General features: G+C 44.1%; 3 protein-coding genes and 1 long non-coding RNA gene across 26 annotated transcripts in view; 1 reads left to right on the top strand and 3 right to left on the bottom strand.

The window, feature by feature from the left end:
- LRCH3 (leucine rich repeats and calponin homology domain containing 3) overlaps window positions 1–2,694 on the bottom strand; it is a 59,227-nt gene extending 56,533 nt beyond the window's left edge. For all 18 annotated transcript variants that reach the window (XM_019007790.1, XM_019007788.1, XM_019007789.1 and 15 more), the window contains exon 1: window positions 2,473–2,694. In XM_019007790.1, coding sequence (XP_018863335.1) covers window positions 2,473–2,683 — 211 coding nt within the window. In that variant the 5' untranslated portion in view covers window positions 2,684–2,694. The remainder of the gene's footprint in view (window positions 1–2,472) is intronic.
- A 1,006-nt stretch (window positions 2,695–3,700) lies between these two features.
- On the bottom strand, window positions 3,701–16,983 carry FYTTD1 (forty-two-three domain containing 1). Of its 2 annotated transcripts, none has more exons than XM_015637555.1 (9): window positions 16,821–16,983; window positions 14,680–14,811; window positions 11,529–11,707; window positions 10,646–10,758; window positions 9,500–9,596; window positions 8,535–8,596; window positions 7,624–7,698; window positions 6,700–6,826; window positions 3,701–5,630 (listed from the first exon to the last, which is right to left on the bottom strand). In XM_015637555.1, the coding sequence occupies exons 1-9, from the start codon at window positions 16,966–16,968 to the stop codon at window positions 5,535–5,537; spliced, it is 1,029 nt and encodes a 342-aa protein (XP_015493041.1). In that variant the 5' UTR covers window positions 16,969–16,983; the 3' UTR covers window positions 3,701–5,534. The 2 variants fall into 2 exon arrangements, with proteins under 2 accessions (XP_015493041.1, XP_015493045.1); XM_015637559.1 differs by having other exon boundaries at window positions 11,529–11,674.
- Window positions 16,984–16,986: 3 nt separating this feature from the next.
- Window positions 16,987–26,636, top strand: part of RUBCN (rubicon autophagy regulator) — a 29,821-nt gene continuing 20,171 nt past the window's right edge. For 3 of the 5 annotated variants that reach the window (XM_015637545.3, XM_015637547.3, XM_015637544.3), the window contains exon 1: window positions 21,673–21,772. In XM_015637545.3, coding sequence (XP_015493031.1) covers window positions 21,735–21,772 — 38 coding nt within the window. In that variant the 5' untranslated portion in view covers window positions 21,673–21,734. Of the gene's footprint in view, window positions 17,067–21,672; window positions 21,773–22,533; window positions 22,605–26,636 lie in introns of those variants that run through there. The other 2 variants (XM_015637548.3, XM_015637549.3) reach the window with 2 other exon arrangements.
- LOC117244862 lies at window positions 19,593–21,580 on the bottom strand. Its single transcript, XR_004498708.1, has 2 exons — window positions 20,334–21,580; window positions 19,593–20,144 (listed from the first exon to the last, which is right to left on the bottom strand). It is a non-coding gene; the product is annotated as an uncharacterized LOC117244862 (long non-coding RNA).

The following is a 26,636-nucleotide window of genomic DNA, read 5'->3' as shown; positions in this document are numbered from 1 at the left end:
ACAAAGAAACGTGATCTTCCCAGTGATTTAACATCTGAAAATGCACCTTATGGCTGACATCACCCACCATCAACCTCAAAATCCACATAGAGCACCCAACTAAACTTGATCAAACCTCTGATCTCTAACACCCTGTTCCTACTGACCCACTCTGCTGGTTCACCTGCATTGAGAGCAGCTTCCAGGCAAAGCCAGTGGCTCTGTTGGGGCTTCAGGCAGTGTGAAATCCTGGTTTTCCAGAAGGATAGTTAGGTTAATGAGGGATGTGATTCATTCCCACCTCATAAGCATCAGTGTGGTTACACTGACATGCAGTTACCTTTATTGCTACAAGAATGGGATTGAGCTGTATCAGTATATGATTCACACTAGAGAGGTGTCTATTAAGGCACACAAGGAGGAAGGATTGTACATCGTTGTTTCATCGCCAGTTTTGTAACTGAATCTGTAATTTAGGAGCAATTCCAGTCATTTTTACGAAACACAGACACGCAGCACCTCATGTGCTTGGAGTCTGTGGCACAGCATGTATAAAGGCTCTTGGGAGTCTACAGCGTGGGCTGTTGTTTAAAGTGTTTACTTTAAGTGTTTATAACACCTAATACACAAATGCATTGTATCATATTATTTGTAGCCAGTCCCATACTAAAGAATTGTAAGCCTCCCATGAACAAAACTCTGCCAAGCATTATTTAAAACAAAAAATGCCACAGAACAGACCATGCTAAAAAAAAAAAAAAAGCACAAAATGAAGTTATTCACAGCAGCCTTCAAAACAGAGAAATTGAACATAATGTGTGTCCTCACACACACTCAATAAGCTTTGCTTTTTACAACTTAAGAACAGTTCTAGCTTTTTTCCAAGGTTCATTGTGATGATAAATGCACAAAAGTGTATGCCATGCACTGCTGCTTATTAGCATTTAATGCTTCTTGAACAACTACAATGCAAATATTCATCACAATAGATGGGAACCTTGGTGGGAACAAGAATTCCCACAAATTGTTTAAGAGTACAGTAAATGAATAGTGTTATAAACAAAAAGCCCAAACTCCTCACAAATGTGTATGCTGCATTTGCTTACAGATTAGTCCCCTACACATTCATTGTGCAACTGCACTCGTTGTTCACAAACGAAACAAAAAACACCCCAAAAATTTATAACCCAACAAGAAATGTTTTCTATGTAGAGATATGTTTGAGACAAGTAAACTACTGTTGTCTCAAGGTTTGCTTGAGTTTCCATGAGTGCTTCTTTTGTTAGTAACAGATTTTTGCATAAGTAGGATGCTACAGGACAGAATATGAAGTCTAGACAATTTCAAAGAAGGTTCCATTTTGAATTACTTAACTTACAGTGTAACCAACACACTTACTAACAAACATGGTAACATAAAAAAAAAAATTGACAATGGAAGCTTATTTCTAAGCTTTCAAGCTACAACTCAATACTAAGAAGTCTAAATGACTAGATTTCAAAGCTATAAACAGATGGCATGCTAACACCTTTTAGAGTTACTCTGACTTCACTTATACAACTGCACAATCAAAATAAACTAAATCTGATCTATATAATGTATTAAAAATATTTCTACATCCTGCACAAACTCTAATTTTCCAAGTCTAACCTCTCTATTTAGTACAGTAACATGCAAAAACAAATACGTTTTCGCTTCTGATCAAAGTACTTACAGTCAAAGTATACTTTTTTTAGTCTATTTGTATGAATACGTTTAAGGAACAGAGAGGACAAAAGCCCTATTGCTTACTATACCTTGTAAAGTAATTAATTATCTTCAATATCCTTAAATCCATGTTATACAGGAAAAAAAAAATTAAAGGGCTGTGATTATATTCACAGTATCTTTCATACCTTCTTATGGCTGTTTGAAATTACAGTAATAGAAGCATAAGAGCTTATAGAGCTTACAATAAGTAGTTTCTTTGGCACATACACACCTGACAGCCCTTCTTGGAAAGCTGGTTTCCCGTGTCAGCAGGACAAGATGAGAGATTGTAAGGGTGCACATATATGTGTATATACCTTGATATATAAATGTATCAGAGCAAGAACAAGACTGGCTTAAACCACAGCAGTAAGCAGCAATACTGAGAAAAACCTCACAACGCTTTTTAAAACAGTTCCCCATAAGATAAACATTTTGCAGCAAAGATGATAAAGAAAAAAAAAAAAAAGCTAGAAATGGGAGAGATCTCATCAGACGGGCAGAGGAAGAACCCTGCCACAGCTCCTCCATCCTGCCTCAGCCGAGGAGAGGAAGGGCGGAGAGCGAAGGAAGGAGGCGAAACCAGCTTCAAATTAACGAAGAGACAGCAAATCGGTCACCTCAGACTCAGTCCTGAGCGGGGGGCTGGGTGGGTAGCCCAGTCCAGCTGGACCCCCGGACCCTCTCGGAGAGCCCCTGCTCCCCTTCCCCGCTGCCTCGCCCCCCTCACGCCCTGTCCCTCACCAGCCTGGGTGGTGTCGCTCAGATCGTGGTCGGCGGCGCTGGCCCGCGGATAGTCCCGGAGCTTCCTGCCGCTCAAACTGAGGGTCCCGCTGACCGCCGCTTCTTCTAGGGCTCGGTCCAAGGAGCGGCTCCAGGAGCCGGGAGCCGAGGGACCGGGCGGAGCGGGACAAGCCGCGGGCATCGCGGCAGAGCCGCCCTCCGGCGCCGCCATTTCCCCGCCACAGCCCGGCCAGACAGCGCATGCCAGAGCGCGCGGCAGGGGCGCATGCGCAGCCGCCGCCCGGCGGCCCCAGGACCGCGCGGGCAGCGCGTCCGCCCGAGCCCAGCGGAGCCGGGCTCGCCTCAGGCCGCGTCCTGCCGCCCGCCTCGGGCCAGCCGGGGTGCCACGGGCCCCCGGACACACCTGGGCATCTGCTGAAACTGCTGAAAGTTATACTTTTCCCGCCAACGTGCCATGTTACAAGGTTGGTTTGTGGGTGAGCATCGCTCACAACTGCTGAGTGTCGGGTCCGTTCCAGCAGCAAAACAAGGATAGAGCGCGCAGATCTCCGCTACGTAGGAAATGTAACAGCTGCTTCACGTTTTTTAACTAAAGGATTGATGACATTAAAAGGCCACACCCTTTGCGACATCTTAATAAATGCCATCTTGCCCAGCTGCTTCCACTGAACCCACCTGATGCTGCAGCCAACACACCTGAGCTGATAATGAAGAACAAAGGCAATGCAATAATCAAGTAACAAGACAATAACAATATTTAACGCATTATCAAATATATTTACAGGCAGTATTTCGCCCTGCACTGACAATTAATAGCAGCATTTCCACTGCTTTGTGCCTCCTGCTGGCACAGCACTCCCACAAGGCGTTGATGACAGCGATTCTCACCATCAAGACATGTCCCAGCAACAATCGGTGCTTAGGCTGACACATCTGGTACTCTCACCACACCAAACCACTGAGTTAGGCAGTGCTACTGAAACATTAATTAATAGCTGACACATTTAAATACAAGTAAGCATCTACAGTGACACTCCAAGAAGTGCTCCCTTGTCAGTGTAATAAAGCTGAGCAAGGAGTATGAGTCCCCTTTTAAGTTATGTTGCTTTCTGCTGTGTTTTTCAGAATATTTACTAAGAATTTGATTGGTAAGAACCCCTTGCAGGCTATCAGAAAATTCACATAACCAGTATATTGCCCAGGTGGTTATAACAGGAACAAGACAATATGAAACCTGTAACTTTTTATTAAAAAAAAATTAACAGCTTCAGAATAGATCAAATGTAATAACTTCTCCAAAAAATACCAAAAGGTACAGTGTAAAGCATCTTCTCATTAAATACAAATTAGCATTTTTGATGCACTGCATCAATGTTTTGCATCTAGGCTGATGCAAAAGAATTTTTTGTTGCATCCTGGCACATGGAAAACGTATACACTGAAACAGGATGACTGACTACACTTTATCTACTTAAATTTTAACAGTGGGACATTCATTAAAAAAAATAATTCCTACTAGTCATTAAGAAAGAAACCTTAACACCATTACATTTAGTTTACTTCTGCTAAGGTATATTTTTCAACATTGAAAATACAGGTTTAAGTCCTATTTAGCATCAGAGTGCATTTTGACTTCAAAACTATACAAAAAAAATGAAAAGCCCTTCTGCTGTCAAGTGCTCTTCAAGGTTGAAGTTGCCAGTATATGCAAGTTAACTTGGAATAAGAGATAAAAATGCAAGAAAACCAACTCTGTTCAAATGTAAATTCTTCAAGAATGTGAAAATGAGTTAAACCTGCTTCAAACACCGTAAACATTCCCGGATGCAGCAAGCCAGCCACTCTTCTACCTGACTGTACCTAACCCTCCTCACCAAAGAGCAGTGTCAAGATCATCAGTGCCTGGTCTGAAAGTAATTCTGAGGAGGTGCCTCAGTTTTAGGGATTATATAAATATATATTGAGGATGCCCCAGTTGTTACTGTCCTGCAGATTCTGATGCACAGAGCTATGCTTAAAGCCGGTGGCTACATGTTCCTGCTAACACCTTACAAGTGCTGGCAAAATGAGGGCTTTTCTCCAGCAACATTCCTCAGTTTCAATTTCTAGGTATCTTACCACTTCAGATCAGTTTCACATCTTACCTCTCTTTGGTACAATCAAACAAGTGCCATGAGATTGCTTGCCTCCAGCTACTTTTAAGAGTTAGAGAAAACCCTCTGGGGCAAAGTATGCAGAATGAGAATCCTGTATCTGGGAGGGTAAGAAACTCTACCGTACTGATGACTTCCTTGTGAACTGCTATTATTTTTTCCTATTGAATTATTCATGAAGTTATTGCATTAAGTTTGTAAAAAACGTTTCAAAAATAAATAAAAATCAGAAGTTTAAGAAGGAAAGGAGACAGAGAAGGACGATGCAGTTGAGCTATTTGGAATATAGAGGACTCTCACACTGCCTCTGCAGTATTCCTCCAATATGGTATATGATCTGGACCACTTTTAAGGATAAGAGTAGAATAGTCTCCATCCCAGTTACAAGTTTTGGGTCTCAGCTAACAGCTTTATTTGTGAATGTGAGGATGCAAAACAGTTTTCAAGAAAGGAAAAATATGGAACTTTAAAAGCACAAAGAAGTACAGAACCAATACTCCCATGAAAAATACCGCTACATCGCTACCAAAGTATCCATGGACTGAGGCTCTGTGCTAAACTGGAGTCTGAAAGAGAGCTCAAAGGCAGTCCCTAAAAAACCCTAAAATGGGGTTTGTAATTAAACACTTAAACAATCTTTACCATAACAGAGGGGTCAAAGAACTCAGCTGGGCTACAGAATCTTTTCCAACCAGGTGATGGTGCCACTATGTTGGATCAGTTTCTCTCCACTTTTTCTCCCTCAGGGTATCAAGTCTTTTACCATTCCAAGTAAAAGTAATAGAGATAGCTCTGCCACCATCTTAACAAGATGTCTGGAGAATTCTTGTGACATATGCTGTATTCTTCTGCCCACTTTTATCTCAGGGTTTTAGGTAGGTGGGTTCAATGCCAAGTCCATCTGCCAGGTTAGCCCACTGTTACAAAACGGCTTCCTTTGTTCTGAGACAGTGCTGTCCTCTGCTCCTTCAGGATCCCAAATCGTTCATTCAATGTCATCCCTGTCTGAAAAATAAAGTAATTTAACCAAAACTTTAAAGGTGTTGGGTTAATTTAATCAAAGTGATGGAGACAGAATACTTTTTTCTTCTGTCTGTATCATCACTTGACTCTTTAATTTCCTCACTTGGATTTTTTGTCACTTCCCGCACCATTTAAAAATCAGATTGGACACATCAAGAGCTTGCATTTTCAGAATTCATTAAGAGCACAAGGTATATAATGTCAGTACTCAAAGCCTACTCAAAATATTTTAAGTTCAACTGAGGACAGACAGAAAAATGGAAATTTCAGTACACATTTCCCCACACAGATTCTATGCAACCTTAACAAATGCAACATGTTCACCATTTTAATGCAGGCTGCTTTCCAGTTTACTCAACTAAGGGAGCAGGCTGGAGTCTAATCAAGAAGCTTGATAAATTTTACACTACAGTAGTAGAGTATTTTTGAAACAGTTCTTATTCCTGGGTGGAACAAATACAGATCAATGCCTTGACTTCCATGCAGTTTTCTACAGCTGGCACTAAGGAGCTGATTACAAGAACAGCAGCCAACTCTGTCACCCTGTAAGAATTCCTTCAAAGACAGCATTAGGACAGCTGTACCAAATCACCTGTCTTCATGAAACTTGTGAGAAATTGCCCACCTTTCAAGCCTTTACATGATCACATTATTATTTTTTTTCCTAGATGGAGAGCTAAAGCTGCCTTATAAATTTGGCTGACAGGGTTCCAAATAGGTCACACAGCTGAAAGCAGCTCATCCCTGAATTATTCACAGTTGCTGATGCAAGTACAGCAGGAACACCAGAAGCCTTTTAGAAATATTCAACATTTTAAATCCCATTTAAATCATGTGGGCATGCAAGGCATGAACTAGAAGAACAGGAACAGTGAGTTTAGCTGCTTGCTTGAAGTTACACAGTGAATTAGCGGAAAGACTGGAAGTGGAAACAAGAAGTAGTCACTAGTTCTCTCTTTCTGTCACTTTTGAGTCTAGGAGGAAAGTGCCTCACTGGCTTTTACTGGTCATGAAACTACTTCGACAGTTATGAGAGGAAAATTGCATTTACCTGTTTTCCAACACTATTTATATCAAACTGCAATGGAACCCCTTTTGGAATCTTCTTCTCTTCAGACTGGTCCCTCTTCATCAGAAACGGTGGAACAGGACTACGAGTTAATCGTAATTTTTGGGAACTGTAAAAGAAGAATGTTACAAAGGACATGATGAACATGTGTTTTATGCAAGAAAGACTTAAGGCTCTCAGAGGTATGAATTTTTCATCAAACTATTTGATCAGGCTGGCTAAAGAGCTGGAGGGCACAGATTCAACAAGGTAAGTCAGGCTGAACTAAAAAAGGGACTATTTGTTATTGTTATCAGACAGGAAGATCCCAGCAGGAAACCATCTTACTTTTTATCTGCAATTCTACTGACAAATGTGTAATTTGTGGTTAATTAATCCTATAAATACAAAAAATAAAAATTGGTACAGTATTCCTTACTCATAAAATGCTACCAAGGAAATGTTACTCAAGACATTTTTAAAATATATCACCTCTAATCAACAGTACCATCAACTCCCCAGACACAACACTCTCTTTAAGCACAAGACCAGCAGTATTTTTATGAATCAGGGAGGAACTGTTATCATCATTCATCAAGTAGGTGCTCATTCATTTCCACTCAGAGGCAGAAAACAGCTGTGAAATGGCCTGATTTGGAAAGGACAGACAAGGTGAAAATCTACCAGCCCACCACTCTTTCACTCTGTACACATCAAACTCCTAACTGGGAGGTGACGTGTAAGATCCAGCTGTGATATTCAAACACTGCTCAGAAATACTCAGAAAGGGGCCAGACTTAGAAGCTTTCACAAGAAGCTGTGACTGTGAGGTCACCTGAAACACAACTTGCAAGGAATGTACTAAATGATTCAAAGCAGCAATTTCATTTATGTTCAGAACATTTCAGAACTTATTTGAAAACTCACATTGGGCTTATGATTGCTCCTGGGTTGTCAATAGATACAGTCAGGATCCCTCCACTTGTGCTAGAGGTTCGCCATCTAGTTTGAAAACACAAAAATCACTTACAAAAATTGTGCAAAGATTTCAGTTACAGTATCTTTAAAGGTATGTCCAAAACACTGGCCAGCAAAGAATGTGAAAGGTTTCAGAATTCTGGCCAGTAAAAAGACCACATGCAGCTACAAGAAACTTGGCTACTGATTCTTGTACCTTTTGCATTACCCACACCTATTCAGGAGAGCACTAAATCACATACTGTGGAATGCACCAGAAGTACAGCACTGACCCAAGAGTTCACTTTTTTAAAACATTCAGTTTCCTTTCCACAGGTGGGACCAAAATGGCCAACAGAGCAAATTCAAGAGGTGACGGACTGCACTCTGTGGCACCTGCTGCTTTCCTCAGCCTGCTGTGTTCCCAAGATACACCCTGCAAAGAGCCCAGCAGGCAGAGAATGACATGGGAAGAGCCGAGTGGCTTCATTTGGCTCTGCCTTTTTCATTTCTAAACTGCTTCACAAGCTTATATCCATATTAAATAAAAGGAAAATTACAACAAGAGCTCAGGAGAACACTGTCATTTGAATTTTTCTTCCAGTCTATGCAGTATGCATGAGCGCTAGAGATTAGTCTGATCCTCTTACCACCTTCCCCCTCATTCCTACCAATATCTTATGCAAACCAACTCCTCCTGGATAAATTAGAAGATAATTTAGGAAATAACTGAGAATAGGGGGAGGATCACTGTCACTCTAGTTGATGTGTCTAGAGGGGAAAAAAATCCACCCCCCTTCTATTATCATAGCCAGGAAGTCTGAGCTAAAATGAGAATCTTATGTGCTACAAAACTGAAATTTTCCAAATTAGATACTTACTGACGAGTTCTCTTTACTGTCTGATTATCAAGATCATCTGCTGACTGTACTTGGGCCTGCACCTGAAAACACATCAATACAGACACCAGATTTGAATACTGTTTCAATTCCTATTGCAGAAGCTGGAAACACGGAAGTACAAAACCAGAAATTTAAAACTGTACACTCTGCACAAACAGGGTTGTACTTTCAGAGAGGCTTCAAAGATAAGAGTCCTATTGCCTCCGTAAGACATTTCAAAGAAATTACTTTAAGAACACAAAATTACTTAAACAAAACAGCCAGCAGAGCAATAGCAACATTTTGGAGGACTATGTCAGCCTAAGATACATCAAAATGTTACTACACAAGCAAGTAAGGTCTGTCTAGCTTCTGATCCTGTCTGTAATTTTGCAATCCATCTGGAAGGACAGCTACTTACAGTCACAGCTATGGTAGATGTAGAATGAGGGCACAAATAAAAACCAAAACCACCACTCTTCATTCACTGTGCACTCTCTAAGCTCTTCATCCTACTAAAAGTAACTAAGAAATCCTTAAGTAACTAAAATAACTGAAATAAACAACCCCAAAATAACTAATAAATCAAAGCAAAGCAAACCATAATCAGATTCTAAAATGTGTTTCTGCTCTATTATTCACCTGAAGGCAACTTCCGAAAGCTGGACAGTGCTAACATTAACTTTTAAAATGAAAAATTATTACCTTGCAATTGCCCTCAAACACTGACAAGTTCCATGCCCTCAGAATTGCTCAATTAAACTGGAATGTGAAGCAAGACTCAGTGGATTACAGTAACTAAAGAGAATGAGTGCACTTCCCTAGAAGAACATGTAGCTATTTCCCAGTGCACCTAAAGTTTCTGCTCAGATCTGACATTTGAAGTTGATTCATTAATATCAGTGTTACAAGTTAGCTTAAAACCTGTGGCCCAACTGCCTTGTTCTTTTCAAAATTTGTATTACCTTCAGGCCCCTTCTAAACAGGAAAGTTGCTTGACGAGTATCTTTCTGCTGATTGAGTTTGTTTCCAATTCTGACAAAAGTGGATGGCAAGTTATTCCTGTAATATTTATTAAAAAATACAGTTATAAAAGGCTCCACAGGGAACACCTTAGAGAGACTAATAATGGAAGTCAAAAAAGTGACTGAAACATCTATAAGGAAATCTGTAGCACTGACTCTTCAAGGCTCAATGCTTCAGTTGGAAGCATCACTAGGAATGAAACATGTTACTCATAAATGGTGAAATCACTGCTGGCACATAGAGGCCTAATGTTCACATATCACAGGACAATACGGTAATTAGTTCTGCTTTTCATTTTGCCCAGTAGCCTCCAGAACTTTAAATATTGTTATGAATATTTATATTTATAAATAAAATTATATTTATATATTATAGATGATATAAATATATATTATAAATATAAAGATAATATTTATTTCTATTATATTTATAAATATTAGGTGAAATAAAAATTAAAATTGCTATGTACAAATGAAGTTTGTTTACAGTTTTACGATATAGTCAAATAGTGAAACCCTTTATCATGGAGACCATTTCAGTTGCAGTTTATAACATGTTAATTGCAGCACAAACAAAACATGCAATGGCTTCCCTGAAGCTGCAGATGGCACCAGTTTCCACAAAGGTGTTTAGAAAGTTCACTAAACCATGGCTGACACTTCTGAGATATCAAAATCCACAGTGGCCATTTCCATATAGAATCATAAAACACAGAATGGTTTGGGTTGGAAGGACTGTTAAAGATCCTCTAGATTCAACCTTCCTGTCATGGGCAGGGACACCTTCCACAAGTTCAGGTTGCTCAAATAAAGGCTGCCTGTGATTTAACTGAAGGCAGAATACCAGGTGCTTACAAATAGAGGTAGTCCTGAGTGCTCTACATCATAACAAACATCTGGCTTTGTATCGAGACCATGTTTGTCACATTCTTGGCTTCCAGATTCGTAGAACTTCACACACAAGGGAGTCTTGACCATATTGCTACTGCCAGTACCTACTGTCTTCTCTTAGCCTCAGTCCTGTCAAACAAGATTCACTATGCAAAGTTGCCAAGTAGTGTTCAGAAAGCAGGCTTGGTATTTTACCTCCTATTCAGCAGGGGAGGCCTCCTGAGGGCAGGAGCTTGTTTTCTCTGCACTTCAGATTGTCTCTGCAGGTTTGTTTTCCTTTTCAAGACCTGGTAATTCCGCTGTGCATTCTTAAAAAACAATAAACATATACAGCATTATGTATACTGTATGTACACAAACACTTCCTTTCAGTTTCCATTTACAGACTGTGATTAGAATACACATGGTTTTGCCTACCTTTCACAGTCTAGTGTAATTTGAAAATACCTTCTTATCATTTCATGAATTCTATATTCTCCACATCCTCAGGAGAAAACAAAAAGCATCAGACCTTAGCAGTCATTTTTTTTTCATTATCATTATCTCCCTAAACTGACAAAAATCCATGCTTAGTCTTAATTCATGTCTTAAAATTAGTCTTCTTCATAAATCCAAAGGCAATCCCCATTCTACAATCCTGAATGAGATGAAGCAGGCAACAATGCACTGGAGCAGTGCAGACAAGGGACCCTACTGATGGAGTTCCAGTATTCCACAACAACTTTAATTTTTGTTAACAGCACATGCTTAGCACCTGCAGGTTGCTGAATCGTTAGTCTCTAAGAAAAGCAATTTTCCTTGTAAAAATACAGTAATTCAGACATATGTTCACACAGAATATACTTCTGTACTTCAACTCTCGTGACCTGCAACCCAATTAAGTGTTAGAAACTATTTTCACACCTAGTCGTTATCCAGCCCACTCAAAACAAACAAGAACTCAGGTAACACATTCCCAGTTTGAGAAAAGCTTGTACCATTTGTCTCCATTTTATATTTCAGTAGTCCTGTTCTGAAGCACTCATGTTTCATTTTTTTAACCTGTTCTGACACGAATCACCAGGGTTGCATTAATTACCTTCTCACTCAGTGGCTGTCTGTTCAGAGGACTGATTCCTTTGTGTGAACCCACAGCTTTCTTGGCTGCCAAGCCAGTTTTGACTCCATAAGAACGCTTCTTTCCTGCTATCTTCTTTCTGCGCCCCAAACGATTCTTACCATAACCTGCAACAAGCACAGAAAGCTCAACAAGTCCTCCTGAAAGGAAAAGATTAATGCTTTAAGATGCCTTGCATCTCAGCAAGTTATTTGGCTGCACACTTCAAGCTTTAGGGCAGAGGCCACCACTACACTTGAATACAATTTGGTCACTCAGTTTTTAGCAACTGGCCCAATCCCCAGCACAACCATAATCAGCTTCTCATACAGAGCACAGTTTTGCTCTAATTAATTACATTAATTTCTGTTGAAAATTTCTTATTTGACGTGCCTGCAGGAAGAACTTAGAAGTCTTCCAGCACAGAAAACTACTAAAATACTCTGAAATAGAACTTCATCAAGTACTGAACAATATAAAACCAAACCAGAGAATCCCTTAGCTTCCTACCCATTCAGCAAACTTCAAATTACTAGTTTAATTTAAAAGGAAAAAAAACCAAAACAACTTCAAAGATTATTTTTTTAAACCAGTGGTTCCCAAGACATGACTTAGCTGGAAAGAACATAGCAATTGGCCCACAAAAGCACATCAAACAGCACATGAATTATATCACATTTGAAGTGTTTTCAATTAGAAGTCTGCATGGCAGTGCAGCCAAACCGAGGACTGAAAACAGCTTTTGAATATAAAAGGCTTCTAAGTCTGAGGTCTGTAGTATCTCCAGTTACCAGGGTTTGATTAACCCTGTCTGGAGTCATTTAGCTTCATGCTATGAATACAGACCATGCTCCAATTTTGTCCCCAAGCACCCTCCCCTCTAGAACCTCAGACTGCAAACAAATTTAAGACTGAGGAGTCAGCTCTCCAGTAAGAGACCCATTTAGTTTTAACATATCTGACTTAACAGCATTGATAATAAATTTGTGCTTCCTCATGAGATAGGAGCCATCACATCAGGTAAGCCACTGCTCAGAACCCAGTTCAGATCAATTTGCCATGGAGAACTGCTGTGTACACACATTTTGTGTGTTTAGCAAATGTTCTTCTTTTCCAAGAGAAAAGCTGAGAAACAGGGTTGCTTAGGCTGAAAGGGACCTCATGAGTTCTAGAAACTAACCTCTGACTGAATAAATGAAAACCTCCAAGTTAGCTCAGGGTGCACAGGGCTTTGTGCAGTTGCATTCTGTGCATCACCAAGGACAACTTTTATTTAAATGAACAATGCTCATCTCTCTGTTTTTACCCCCAAAAGCTGAACAGAATCTCAGCTCAAGTTCCTCACTTCTTTCCAGAAAGTTTGGCAGCCACTTCTAAAACCACAAGGAACTGAACACTGTTGATCATTTGTAATTTCTGCAGTTGTCCACAGAGGATTTGCTCCTTATCAGAGTAACTTCAATAACAGAACAACTTCAATAACTTCAACAGAATAACAATAAATCTACTGGTAAGCTACTAATAACTAGAATGCTCACAAGAACTGTTTAATGACACCTTCTGCTTAAAAACAATGTAAGACATTTGTTTTCAATGGGAGAAAATGTGCCAAGCTATATAGAAGGGAGCAGTTGAATCTATTCACAACGTTTCAAGATGTCATGAATCTGGCAATTTTACAAAGAAATTGTTTGCTTTTTCCTAGAACACAGGCAGGCAAGCTGGTAAAGTTCCAGTAGAGAAAAGTAACTGCTCAAGACAGTAATATTTAGAGACTCCTGTTTATAGATCAAGTTTCTCCTAAAATTCTAAATCCTAATACTTGTTTATTTTGTGCCCTTTTGGTGATAAACAATTGCACTTGAGAACTGCAGTTATAAACAGAGCCTACATGTTTGATAAGCTAGAAGTTAAATTCACTTAGTCTTCACCCACACGAATATCCTCACACTTGGGCTGAGAGATGAAAAATTTTTTCCAGCCCTACAGTTGTGTGGGCCTGCACAGATACCAAAACTCCTCTGAGTCCTGAGTAACACAACATTCCACTGATCCTTAAAGACATTTAAGTCTAAGACACAAAGGAGGAGCTGCTGCTACAACAAACACTAAGCAATACAAAGATAACATAGGGATCATTACGAGTACGCCAGACAGTTGTGTCTTTGTTTTAAAGGAATGCTACTAAACAATAAATTGCATGTATAAACCTAAACACCTAATTACTCATACTGAGGTGATAAGCTTTCTTATCAGGCAGTATTTTTCCATATTTTGTTCATCCTGTACTAATTAGACACTTTTCAAAACTAATTGCAAACAAAACCAGTCTGCACTTTAAGCAGGAGCTATTCATGTACTGAATTGGGAGTAATTTTAAAACATCTCCTGTTTATCAAAAAAACCCATGAGTTACTCAGAGGAACCTACAGCCAAGCTGTTATTGCACACTTTTCCTCTTCTCACTCTCTGCCTATATGACTTTTTCCCGTTTTTGTATTTGATTGTTAAAACACTGGCTTCCCCTTTTTGTATTCCACTGCAAAAACACTGGCTTAAGAAGGCTGACACAGTACTTCCTTTGTATCTCAAGCTCTTACCAAGAAAAGCCAACTGACACTCTGCACTATCCATTTAAATATTCCTGAGCCAGGATCACAGTCTGCAGTAACAGATACTTTGGGGAGTCCTGTAAAGAGAATTCTACCCAACAAATATGAATATGCTTTTCTTTTGCACAAAGCTTTGAGCTCTGGCAGGGCCTCCACATCTCCCAATAAACAAGCTTTGGCATTAGCACTTGTTTTGTCCATCTCTGAGTAGGGGCAAGGTATCATCACGATTTCCGAAACTAAAATTAATTTGAAGAATCAGAAAGCAAGCCAATTCTTCCTTGAATCAAAGACAGTCCCTCAAGCATCTAAGCTCCCTGGTGGCCAAATACATCAATTACTTTCTCACACTGAATCAGAAAAAAAACCAAGTATAAATAGATTAAAAATATTCCTGAATTATAATCAGAAGGCACTGTTTGAAAGACACGTGAACTGAGATGTCAATCCACACATTTCATTAGATACCTTTCAGCTCAACATAGATAATGTGGGTTCCATGTTATGTTTGGCACACGCACCTTTCTGCTGTTGGATTCCCCACTTGGAGCCTTGTGAACTGAACTGTTGAGCTCGATTCTGCTGAACACTTCTTTTTACTTTAGGAGAATATTGCTTTCTCTCTTCTTTCTTGTTCAGCTTGATTATATCATCTACAAGAAGAAAAAAGAAAAACTGACACACTGTATAAAATTTGACGTACTGAATAAAAACCCCAAACAGCCTGGAGTCAGAGGAGACAGACCAGTCAATCCTGCAAAGGCAGCACATACAAGTTAAGGTTCCAAAAACATTAGCACTATAAACATCCAGTCCCTGTTCCATCTTATAGAACTTACTTTATAATATAATGCCCCAGCAAAAGGGAAGAAGTTGCATACATCCATAAAATGCAAGACGCATGTAAGATCGTGGCATTCAGCCCAGCATTACATTTTAATTTGAATGACTCCATTAGTTTTGTGCACTGTTAAAGAAAATGTAAATCCAGTCTCATGCCCAGACTTTGCAGAGCCCTGATAAAAATTCCAGCCTTAGTTCCTTCATCCTAATATATTTAAAAAAGATCACACAGAGACAACTTGGGCCATCAGTTATCTTCAGATGTTCACCAAGACTGAAATGACAGGGAAAAAGCAAGCAAGACATCTCTCCCCAGGAATCTACAATCCAAAGCAATCACCTACAGTCCAGGGAAACAATCTTGGACAAGTTATTAATCCGTTCAAAAATATGTGCATGAAACAAGCTGATGAAAAGTGAACATCAGGTCTGTCCAGTGCAAATTATGCTACACCAGTTTGATTTCCTTCACTAAGCTGGTAGCCAGCTCAGGAGAGAAGAGTAAAGCAAGAGGTGTGGCAGCTATTATCTGTCAGCTTGTTTACAAGAACACCTTAAAGGAAACTGTCAAACTGTGTTTACTGCATCTTTATCATGAGAGTACAACTGATAAAAGACATCATGTTTCAATAGGGAGCCACCCCAAATATGTGGATAGTCTTTTTTCAGTCAAGGAAAGATGGAAATGGGGTTACTGTGTTTGCGGCCGAGTTCAAATGGACTCATAAGGGGTAGAACAGAGAAAAACAAACCAACAAAAAAGTATAAAAAACATAAGCCAACGAAAATCACAACACTGTTATCCAATGGTTTGCATGCTGTCAAAGGAAAGCTAAGAAAAAAATGAATTGACTTTGCTAAAAAAATCTACTAGGACAAGAATACTGTTACAGGTCACTCAGGGTTTGATATCTACACAGTCTTCTTTACCAAAAGGGTTGTCCCTGGAAAAAGGATTCCAAACTATCTTTTTATACACAAAGGAAAACCAAAGCCACTTCAAACACTGATTCATGCTTCACAGTTCATCTGCTTCATCTTAAATCCAATTTTTGCAAGTTGCTGCACATGAGGTTAGAACTTTTTAAACGAAAGGACTTAAGTTTCAGCTATCCTCTTATATGGGTAAATGAAGGACATTTGGGACTCCATGCATTAGTGGAGTCACAAATGTCACACAACAGTTAGTGGAGTCACACTGAAGCAGTCTTCTGTCTTGCGTGAGATCAGAGACCACAACTACAGCTAGAACAGCAGTTATCTGGTATCAGTATCAAACTGGAAGCTCAGCTGCACATGAGCTGCACATAACACAACCAAATGTGTTTAATCTTTATTACTATATGAGAATTTACTCAACATCATGATCTCAATCTTAAGATTTCCTAGATTAAAGTCATGTCAGCTTTTTTGATATCACTAGATGTGCGACTGCCTGAGGCCTGAGTATTAAGGGCCTCACTGGACCAAACGCAGGCAGTGTCCCGTTTTGTGGCCTGCTCAGACCACCAAGCGACACAATGAGGCCCTGGCTCTTCCCCGCCAAGGATCGCGACCCCCGGATCCCCGCTGTTCCCGGTGACACGCCCGGGACTCGCCCCCGTGCCCAGCCCCCGGCGCCACCCTCGCCCCTCCTGCGCTCTCGCTGTGGGAGGGTCCCGTCCTTTCCCCTCCTCCCCCCGCCCTCGTTGGTTCCGCCCGCGCCGGTGCCCGGCACAGCCGCGTTGGTTCGTTCCGCCCCTCCCCGTCCCCGGCGCTTGGTTCAGCCCGAACTCCCCGCCCGGACGCCCACAGCGGCCGCCCCAGCCCCGCTCCTCACCCAGTGACATGTCGATCTTCTCCAGGCTCTCTCCGCCGCCGTGCCGGGCCCCCGCCGCGGCCGAGGAGCCCGGGAGCTGTGCCGCAGCCCCGAACGCGTTCATGGCCGCCTCCCTCAGACCGGGCCGCCCCCAGCCGGGCCCGCGCATGCGCAGCAGCACCGCCCGGCCCCGAGCACAGACGCCCGCGCCGAGGAGCGGCGCAGCCCCGCTCTGGCACCGCGCCTCCTGGCGGCCGGGAGGAGCAGGTACAGCGGCCGGGGGGCGATGCCGGGGGGCGATGCCGGGGGGCGATGCCGGGGGGCGATGCCGGGGGGCGATGCCGGGGGGCGATGCCGGGGGGCGATGCCGGGGGGCGATGCCGGGGGGCGATGCCGGGGGGCGATGCCGGGGGCGCGGGGAGCCGCTGGGTGCTGGCGGCCGCTTCCAGAAGCGGTTTGTCCAGGGACAGTGTCCTTGAGAGGAGAGAGGACCCGGGGAATGGCGGGGGGCGCTGGGAGGCAGAGCTGCAGGCAGCGTACAGGGGGCTGGGGACAGGGAAGCTGTGCTGTAGGGACGGAATCCTGGGCTGGCTGTACACCTGATGGGTGCTGAGAGGGGCCACGGAGGTGACTGGAAGCCTGGAGCACCTCTCCTATGGAGACCGGCTGAGGGATTTGGGGATTTTCAGCCTGGAGAAGAGAAGGCTCCGGGAAGTCTCATTACAGACTTCCAGTACTTCAAGGGGCCTTTAGGAAAGATGGGGACAGATTTTTCAGCAGGGTTTTTTGCAATAGGACAAGAGGTGATGCTTTAAACTGAAAGAGGGTCGATTTCGACTGGATATAAGGAAGAATTTTTTTACAGTGAGAGTGGTAGAACACTGGCACAGATTACCCAGGGGGGTGGTGGATGCCTTATCCGTGGAAGCATTCAAGGTCAGGCTGGATGGGGCTCTAAGCAGCCTGATCTAGTTGAAAATGTCGCTGCTCATGGAAGGGTGGTCAGAGCACGTCATCTCTAAATGTCCCCTCCAATCCAACCATTCTGTGTTGCAGGATAAGGAAGGGTGTTCAGTTGAGAAGCTGACTGTGAGATGCCTTTGCCTATGACCCCCCCATGCAATTGAGAGAAATAATCTGTTCTGTGAACAGCAAAACCAATGCAGGCTAGTTTTGAGCAGAATTATGTTTTCAAAAGTCTAACAGCTGAGTTCAAACTAGGTTCCTATTTCAAAATACCATGTAAAGCTTCAAATTACTATTTAAACCCAGAACACTGTGTCCATAGATACGTTGTTCTCTTGGGTTCTTTTCAGAGTTGTTATCTTCACCAGTTTTTGGACAGACTCACGATTGAGAAACTCAGAAGAGAAATTGTTTTTTGAAAGAAGGAACCTAGCAAAGCCTTCCCTCATCCCTGTATATTTGCATTCTTTGGGGCTCTGGGTATTGGTAGGTCAGCAGTACACAGGTGCCTGGTTGGCAGTTGGCTGCTGCTGAACAAGTTACATGTAATAGAGCATTTTTACACAACAGCACTTTCTTCATTTGATACTCTATTAAAGGATAGTAATTATCTCTGAAATCTCTACATCTTGCTCATTGAAATTGGTCACTGAGTTCCAAAGACAGAAAAGGAGGGAGCAGACTGACAAGGTGATCACAGAGGACAAACTTCCTTCAGAAGCCAGGCAGTAAATGCTGAAAGGAAAACCCACATCCTTTTCCCCTGCTCACAACGTTCACCTGGCATTACTGTCCACATCTCCCTGAGTTTTCTCTGGGACCTGTGCTGAGGCTGCCATCTGAAAGGTGCCTTCCTTCACCATAACCAAAGGATAGCTTGTTTTAGGGTCTGCCTGCTTGCCTCCAGAGGGGGAGCTCCATACCAAGACTGCAGGGACTACTACAAATGCCCTTGGGTAGGGATAATTATTTCCGTACATGACCTTGCACACACCTCCCACATTTCTTTAATTACCCACATATTCCATATGCGTATTTGCTAAAACAAACATTCTGTGGCAAGTACAATATCCTGAGTACCTGACACACAATGAGCTCTAGTGTGTGTAATCCCTGTCACAGCTCTGTCCTGCTGTGCTGGGAGCTACCTGTACTGAAATACTGTGCAGACCTTAAGAATGGGAGATCTTTCTAGCACTGTTACTGTGAAAGGCAAGAATAAGAGGAGTGAGTTGAGGCTTTCTGTCCTCAGCAGTGTCCTATACTACAGACTATTGACAAAGTCTTGCTCTCTACATTTACACTCTTTATCCATCTCTTTTGAAGTAGGGCAAAAAATGTGTTTCTGGATGTTCCTCTTGCTGCTTCCTTCTGTCTAGAAGAGAATGGCTCAGTTACTGTCACAGGACACCTCCAGCTAGTGAGAGATTTTCCCTTCAGGCAGGAGAAACTCATGACCACAGTGCTGGAGGCTGACAGTTCCACCCTGTTTTCTTCTCTGTGTTCTCCATGGGCAGCAGAAGTTCAGACATGGAGTTTTGGAGCCACAGATTTAAAAAGTTTTGATAACATATTCCCCCAGGGGAGATTGGATGACAAGTGATTGATGAGGAGTAGGAGGTTCTTATAATCAGACTATGTTTCTAAAGCAAATATGCTATTGCCAGATAACCAAGAACTACTAAAAATAGAGGTGCCAAAAGTATTTTAAAAAAAGTATTAAGTCAAATTCCCATGAGGCTGTAGGGTCCAGCTCCATCTGGGGACTGTGTCACACCAATAAACAAATGCTGTTTACCCCAAACAAACACACAAACTGCAAAGGTGGCAGATGCTACTTGTCCTCGTGACAAGTGGAAATCTGACAAAATCCAGATTTTACCACATCCATGAGTTGTGTTTATTGTACAAACAGGATACCAGCTGTCTGCTGCTCAGCACAACAGAAAACCAGGCACAAGTTGTGATCCTGAAGAGTATTTTCTTTCTGTGTTCAGAATGCCTGGGGATCACAAAGGCAACCATGCAAATATCAGCTCTTGTTTTGCTGTGTGGCTCCTGGGAGTGTGTCAGCATCCAGCCAAGTGACAAAGCTTCCACGTGGCACTGAGAGCTATAAAGAACCAATATTTTAACTGTATGAAGTCCAGTATGACTCAGCTGTGCTGAATGTGTAACACTGCGTATCTAAAGCACCCACAGGCTGTAGTAAATTTTGGGGCTGGTTCTTTCCTGGGCTTTTCCCACACCTTTCCTAAGCACCAGTTGTCTCCTCACAAAAATGAGACCTCATGGCTTGTCTGCCCAAGTAACCCCTGCTGTTTCAGTAGGAGGAATTGCAGAGGAATTGTGGAGGAATCGCAGAGAAGATTTTACCTGCTGAACACACAGAAATTCCCAGGATGAAGTGTTAAAATTACCAAGCAGAAACAGCACCCAAAGGATCAAATGCTAGGTGTACTCAAAGATTTAAAGCCAGAGGGGGACTGTCTAGTCCAAGCTCAATGTTGTGAGCTGTGGAATATCACACATGCTTTGATCCTGTATTTATAGATATATATAACATACCTTTACAATTGTTGATCTCTACTGGCACTCCTTAAATTTTACACTGGAGGATTAATGTCCAGTTTAACCTCAGTGCAGACCCAGCAGCTCACGTCTGTGTGTGACCACAAACTTTTTATTTATATTTTTTTATATGCTCTCTAAATTGATGTGGGTATTGACAGGAGTTAAGTAAACGATGACTGTAAGTAATGTATACAAAACAACATAATGAAGCAGAGGAGATGGAGATTTTTCTCCTGGAGAAATTTAAAGTCACCATTGAGCAACGTGCAGGCTATTTCTAACTTGTGGAGCTGGGAGAGTCTTGTAATTCCTGATGGAGTAGCTAAATTAGATCTGTTAGCTTTATCTGCATGCTTCATTTCACCAGACATTAGCATCTAACAATCACAATAGTCTGGATGACTTGATTTCCTCCAGTGTTTACTGTGAGAGTCAACACAGTCTGATGGCCTGAGACCTAACATGCCATGTACAGGCAGTGTTTTCAATCAGTGCAGTAGGCTCCATGAAAGGAAATTTCTGCCTTACGACTGGATTCAAATTGTTGTTTCGCACTTCTATACAATTATGATGCATGAGGAGTCCTGGTCTCTTCATTAAACACCTTCTGAAAAATACATTATCGTTGTTGTTATAAAGAACAGCAGTATAGAACCTTGTACCCCCATGTGCTGCAGAAGTACTCTACTGCTAAAATAAACCACATAGAAAATGTCAGGTGCTTTTTCATTTATGCAGCATATAGTTATCATTTCAAGTAAAATAGGGAATTTCCATTGTACAAATGCCTGGCTTTGGTTTCTGAGGCATCAGACAACTGAGATGTATATAGGTTTTATCTCCAATAATAATTTGTCATTGACTATTCTCAGTCGAAAGACAGCAGCATCACTTTTTCCTTCTTGAAGTTTCATTTCACTGCGTTTCGGCGGAAGGCACATCTTATTCTGTTGCAATTTTCACATCCTTCTTGCAGTGGGCGGTAGAACAGAACCCTCTTAACATTTCTGTCTCTGCAGGTGTGATCAGTGCATGAGCTGTCGGTCGGGGACACGTTGTTTGTTTGCTTTTTTTCCTCTTACCATCGCATTTTCCTCATCACGTCCAAGGCGGGATTTGGTGACAATTATATCAACAATCACTGTGCTTTTTCCCAGCGCTTTGAAGCCGGGGGGACCCCGAAAACTCCGGGGCGGGGGAGGCTGCAGGGGGGGGACTGCCCGTCATGGCGGCGGTGCACGCCGGGAGCTGTAGTCCGCCGCGGCACTGCGTGTGCAGGCGAGGCGCGGTGCACGCCGGGAGCTGTAGTCCGTGGGTGCGGCGGGGCGGGGCGGGCGCTCGCCCCTCCCGAGTGACGGCGTCGCGGTGACGGCGGCGGGGCCGCGCGCGCCCGGGATGGAGATCGGGCCCCACGCGGGGCACGCGGAGAGCCGGTGGGGCCGCGCGCGGCGGGACACGCGCGGGAGGGGCGGAGCGAGTGCCCATGGCACGGCCCGCAGGGGCGCTCGATGGAGGCTGGCACCGGGCGGGTGTGGTGCGCAGGGGCAGCGCCGGGGTGGAGTGGGGTGGGGCGGGGCGGGGCAGCGTGTGTGCCCCCGGGAGCGGCAGGGTCCCGTGTGTGTCCCCGGGTGCGGCAGGGTCCCTTGGGTGCCCCCGGGAGCGGCAGGGTCCCGTGTGTGCCCGCGTGGGGCGGCGCACAGCCGCGCGTGTGTGTGTATCTGGGACGCGGCGCGGGGTGTGCGTGCAGGAACGCGGGTGGCAGCAGTGGCAGCAGGCGCGTGGTGCCTGGGCAGCAGTAGGGATGGGCAGCGGATGCTCCTGGAGAGCTCATGTCCTGCCTGGGAGTGTGTGCACAGCCAGGGCACAGCTGTGGGGCTACCTGGGGGCGAGCGGGGAGTGAACAAACCCCTCGTCAGTGGGATCACCGCTTGCAGAGGATGACACTGTCCCCGGCTCGGTCCCTCGTGGGAGGAAGCACACATTGGGTCGGGCTATCGGAGCCATCAACCACCCGAGGCCAGCAGATCGCTCTACTCCATGCCCTGGGAAGGAGTCTTGGTCACTGAGGGGGCAGTGAGGGCCAAGGATGTGTAATCTCAGTAGCTGGTGCTCTGTCCCACAGCAGCTGCCAGGCCTCTGCTTCACAAGTCCTGAGCTTAAGGGTGAAACCACCCCGCCCTAACGCCACGCTGTCACCGTGCTCTGCAGCTTGCTGCTCTGGGATCCTGTCTCCTTCCTGGCAGTCATCTGCATCCCCTCTTCTAGGTGCTGAACAGAAATATCCTTATTTATCTCTTTATTCCTGATGGTGAGGCCCTGTGCCTGTGCATGGCTGGTGGTGAGCATGGTGACCTTGGCTGCAGGGTCTTCGTGTGTGCTTCAGGCCTGGCTTTTCTTAGCATTGTTAGCATTTATGAGCAGCAGAGGCTGTTTCCTAGAGCTGTTTTGATAGCAAGACCTGTTTACTTCGTGTTTTCACATGTGTATTGGTTTTGCCCTGGTGCTCACAAGCACAGGGTGAATGTAGGATGGAAATTGAAGTGTTGGCTAGGGAGGAAGGAGCAGCTGAAACTTGATACGGGAAAGAAGGATTCCTTATCTGAGGGGCTCAGCCATTCCTGCCTGCCATATCAGCTGGGAAAATGCCACTGGTGCTTTTAAAGCTATAGCACAGGTTTGGGGTGCCTTCTGATTTTCACGGTTCAAGCTGTTCTCCCTTTCCACTAATGCTTCAGGCACAGCAGGTTCCAAAAGGTAAAAGGAATTGACTTGCATTCATTGCTTTGTCTTTCCAGGTTCATCTTTGTGTTTTCTAGCGTTTGCAAGCACAAGTCATGCACTGCCAGACTCTGCCTTCGTGTGACTAATAGGGCTGGGGTGGTGCCACCCTCAGCACTCCCCCAGGGACATGGAGGGCATCACCCCCCACCTGTGCTGGCTCATGCAGGTGCCTGCTTGTTCTCCTGGCTGGCACAGGGAGGATCCCGCACGGGCCTTATGCTGCCTTGTCCTTTGTGTGAGGCGCTCAGCATTTTTATTCCCAGTGAGGTGCCATTTCACACTGGATTGTGGCAGTTACTGATTGTGATAAGATAAAGATGACTGGATCCATCTTCCTGTGGATTACAGAAAAGGCAGAAGCAAAAGTTATTTTGCTGAAGTCCATCCTGCCAGCACAGGAGAGGAAAATGAGGATCTTGTGCTGGATTTTTCCTCCTAGCAGCAGGTCTGAAATGTATCGAGTGGCAGGGTTGTAATGCCAGTGTCGAGAAAGGACATTGTCCTTGGAGGCAAGAGGGTTAGTGTTGTCCTGCTGGGCAGAGAGCAGGGCTCTTGGCAGAGAACACAGCAGTCCTAGGGGGAGCAGACGGGCCAGTGGTCAGCTGGGCAGATTAGCAAAGAGCTGCCACCTTTGTCTCTGGCACCAACAAGACAGAGGAGAGGGTTCCTAAAGGGAGCCTGTGCTGTGAGCAGTGGAGGGATGTGAGCAGCTGCTCTCGGGGAGATGGGCTGCTGTGGGGATCTGCTCTGCCTGTCCCTGCCTCTGGCTGCCTGTGTGCTTGTCACAGGCAGGTCCTGTGCAGATTGAAGTCAAATGGACAGTACCCTGGGTCCACAGATTGTGGTCATCTGCTTGTAAGAGACTTAGCCAGATGAGCAGGTAAAGCTATCTGCCATGGGAAGGTTGAAAAACGCTTTTAATCCCTATTTTCTTCCCTTGTCCTTTGCCAGTGCAAAGAAAAATGCATCAGCAAGCAGCACTTCTGGGCTTTGTTTGCTGGGGGCACCTTTTCTGGTTGTGCCCCCATTTTATATCAGTAGCAGCTTTTAGTATGGATGCAAGTTACCCTGCATGCCCCTTTTCCAGCCAGCCCACTCAGCTATTCCTGCCCATCCCTGCTAGGCTGGCAGAGCTCTTCTGGCTTCCTCTGCCTCGTCAGCCACTCCCCGCGACTGCAGATGAATTGCACGAAGCCTGGCTTTCTTTAATCCCTTTTCCCAGCAGTGCTGAGCCTGCCGGAGGAGGAGCAGGCGGGGGAGTCCAGAAAAGGGGCTGCTGGTTGTCTGGGAGATCTGGGGACAACGAGGCGGGAGCAGGCTCTGCGCAGGGCAGGTTACGTGGCATCTTTGGTTTCTGCAGGAGGAATTGACAGCCAGCACAGGAATGAGTGTCCTTGGAGATTTGTCAGAAGTCCCTCTATAACCTCAGCATCCTTAGCCCAACCTCTTTAATGTGCTAAGAAGGATCAAGAGAGTCTTCCAGGTGGAGGTCGGGATTCAAGCAGCCATTGCTTGGTGCCTCCTGCAGAGCACAGGAGATACACAGCAGATGATGCTTGCAAGAAAGATGAGCTTCATTTTTATTTTTAATTTTTGAACACTGGCTACCTGGGTGATTCTGTTTCGGAAAGTAATCAGGGTTTGGTTTTATTTTAAATGAAGAAGTCAGCAGCATGGCTCCCTCCCTTTGCTGTGAGTCACGTTTGCTGACTTGGACTGAGAGAAGTTCCTACCCTTGCTGGCATGGAGGGGCTGAGAAAGCCTTGGAAGAGCAAGCAGCATTCCCTGTTGTCAGCAGTGTCAGCATTAAACCATTTTTTGGTACGAGGCTGGATTCTGTCTTCTATCACTCCAGTGCAAAAGGGTCAGTTATGTTTGGGACAGTTCCTGATGGCAGGTTGATGTTGCTGTGCTTGAAGATGGAGTTTGTTGTGGAAAAGAAAGGAGACCCAGTGCCAGGTTTGTGGAGCTGGTGATTAAAATTGGAGGCTGGATCAGAGGTTGTCTTTAAGGGAGGAGAGGGATGCAGCTGAGATCTCACTGCTGCTCCATGCTCCTGCAAACACCCTCGGCCCTTCTGGCTGGGGGAACCAAGCTCTGCTAGATCAGGGGAGCAGAATCATGTGTGGTTCTTGCAGGGGAAGCTCTGCTCTTGTTCTGGGGGTATTACTCACTTTGCTCTTATTGTAAATTGAGGTGTTTTCATGATGTAATATGAATTGGCCTTAGCCCATGCCAGGCTTTCTATAGCACTAGCAAAGGAAAGTTCTCCTTATTCAGGTCTTAGTAATCCTCTGAACACCAGCAGAAAAGGGAATTTGGGCTTTCTCCATCCCTCCTGGCAGCTGAAACCCAGGCTCTGTCAGTGGGAGGGGAGCAAACCCTGCTGCTAATTCAGGGTTGCCCCAGAGTCCAGTCAAAGCTGGAATGTGGTTAGCTGTGGTGTCTCAATGTCCCTGGCATCTGCAGCCAACTGTATGGGTTGTCATTTCTTCAGCCTTGTGTCGCTGTGTGCTTTTCAGCAGAAGCGCCAGAAACAGCTGTGGTTTGGGTATCAGAAAGGTCTTAGGTCTTGTGTGTTCAACCTGTGAACTGCTTTGGGCCAGCAAGTCCCATGGGATACTTACTGTCCTACCAGGATTTAATTCACTTTTGGTGGGTTCAAGATCACCTCTGCAAAGGTGCTTTAATTATGTGGCTTATTTTCTATGTGGTTCTGTGTTCAATGTTTTAACATTTTGAGATTACTTTGTTCAAGGATTGCTTACCCTTAGTTTCTCCATGCTAGGAAAGAGCCATGGATCCTGGTTTTCTGCCTCTTAAGATGCACAAGTTCTTTAATGAGACCATTCATTTGGAAAGGCATATCTCTGCATGTGCTACCCTCACATCCTTGTGTGCATCACCTGCTTTTTATAGCATGAAATAACATGGGAGGGAGTTCCCCTGACTCACTGACTTGGAATATCAGTGGTGTGGCTGAGCTTTCACTTGCATTTCCAAACTCTGAGTGTTAGAGGTATCTTAGGGAGGAGCTGCTGATGTTTTGAGCTCAGTGCTGCAGGTGCTCTTTGACCAGGCACTGCTGATTCCTCTCTGGGTATCCACAGACAAAGAACATCTGCATCACTCAGGGCAGAGATGGGAAAAGCCCATAAATTCAGCAGAGCTGGATAATTTCTGTGTGTCTCCCCAAGCTGTATCTCCTTCAGGAAGCCACCTTTGATTCATATCTGTGCATTTTTTTTCAGTCTCTTCTGAGATAAAGCCCTGTGCCTATTAGTCTAAGTACAGCATAAATGCACACATGGTGCCACATGCACTGCAGGTCTGGTTTAGAGCTCTGGTGCTGTCAGGGTGACATGCTTTGCTGGTGGAATGGGTTGGCTTCTGTGTGGTTTAAGCTTAGGAGGGCATTGAAGGTGGTGATGTTTCCCTCATGAGAAAGGGAAGTGGATGGGGAGCTTGAAGTAGAGCCAATAATTAATGATCTGCTTGTTCAACTAATCAGTTTGG

The sequence above is a fragment of the Parus major genome, chromosome 9 (assembly GCF_001522545.3).
Source record: "Parus major isolate Abel chromosome 9, Parus_major1.1, whole genome shotgun sequence".
NCBI classification, from domain to species: Eukaryota; Metazoa; Chordata; class Aves; order Passeriformes; family Paridae; genus Parus; species Parus major.
Note: the sequence above shows the minus strand (reverse complement) of the source record. Positions and strands in the feature narration are given on the sequence as shown.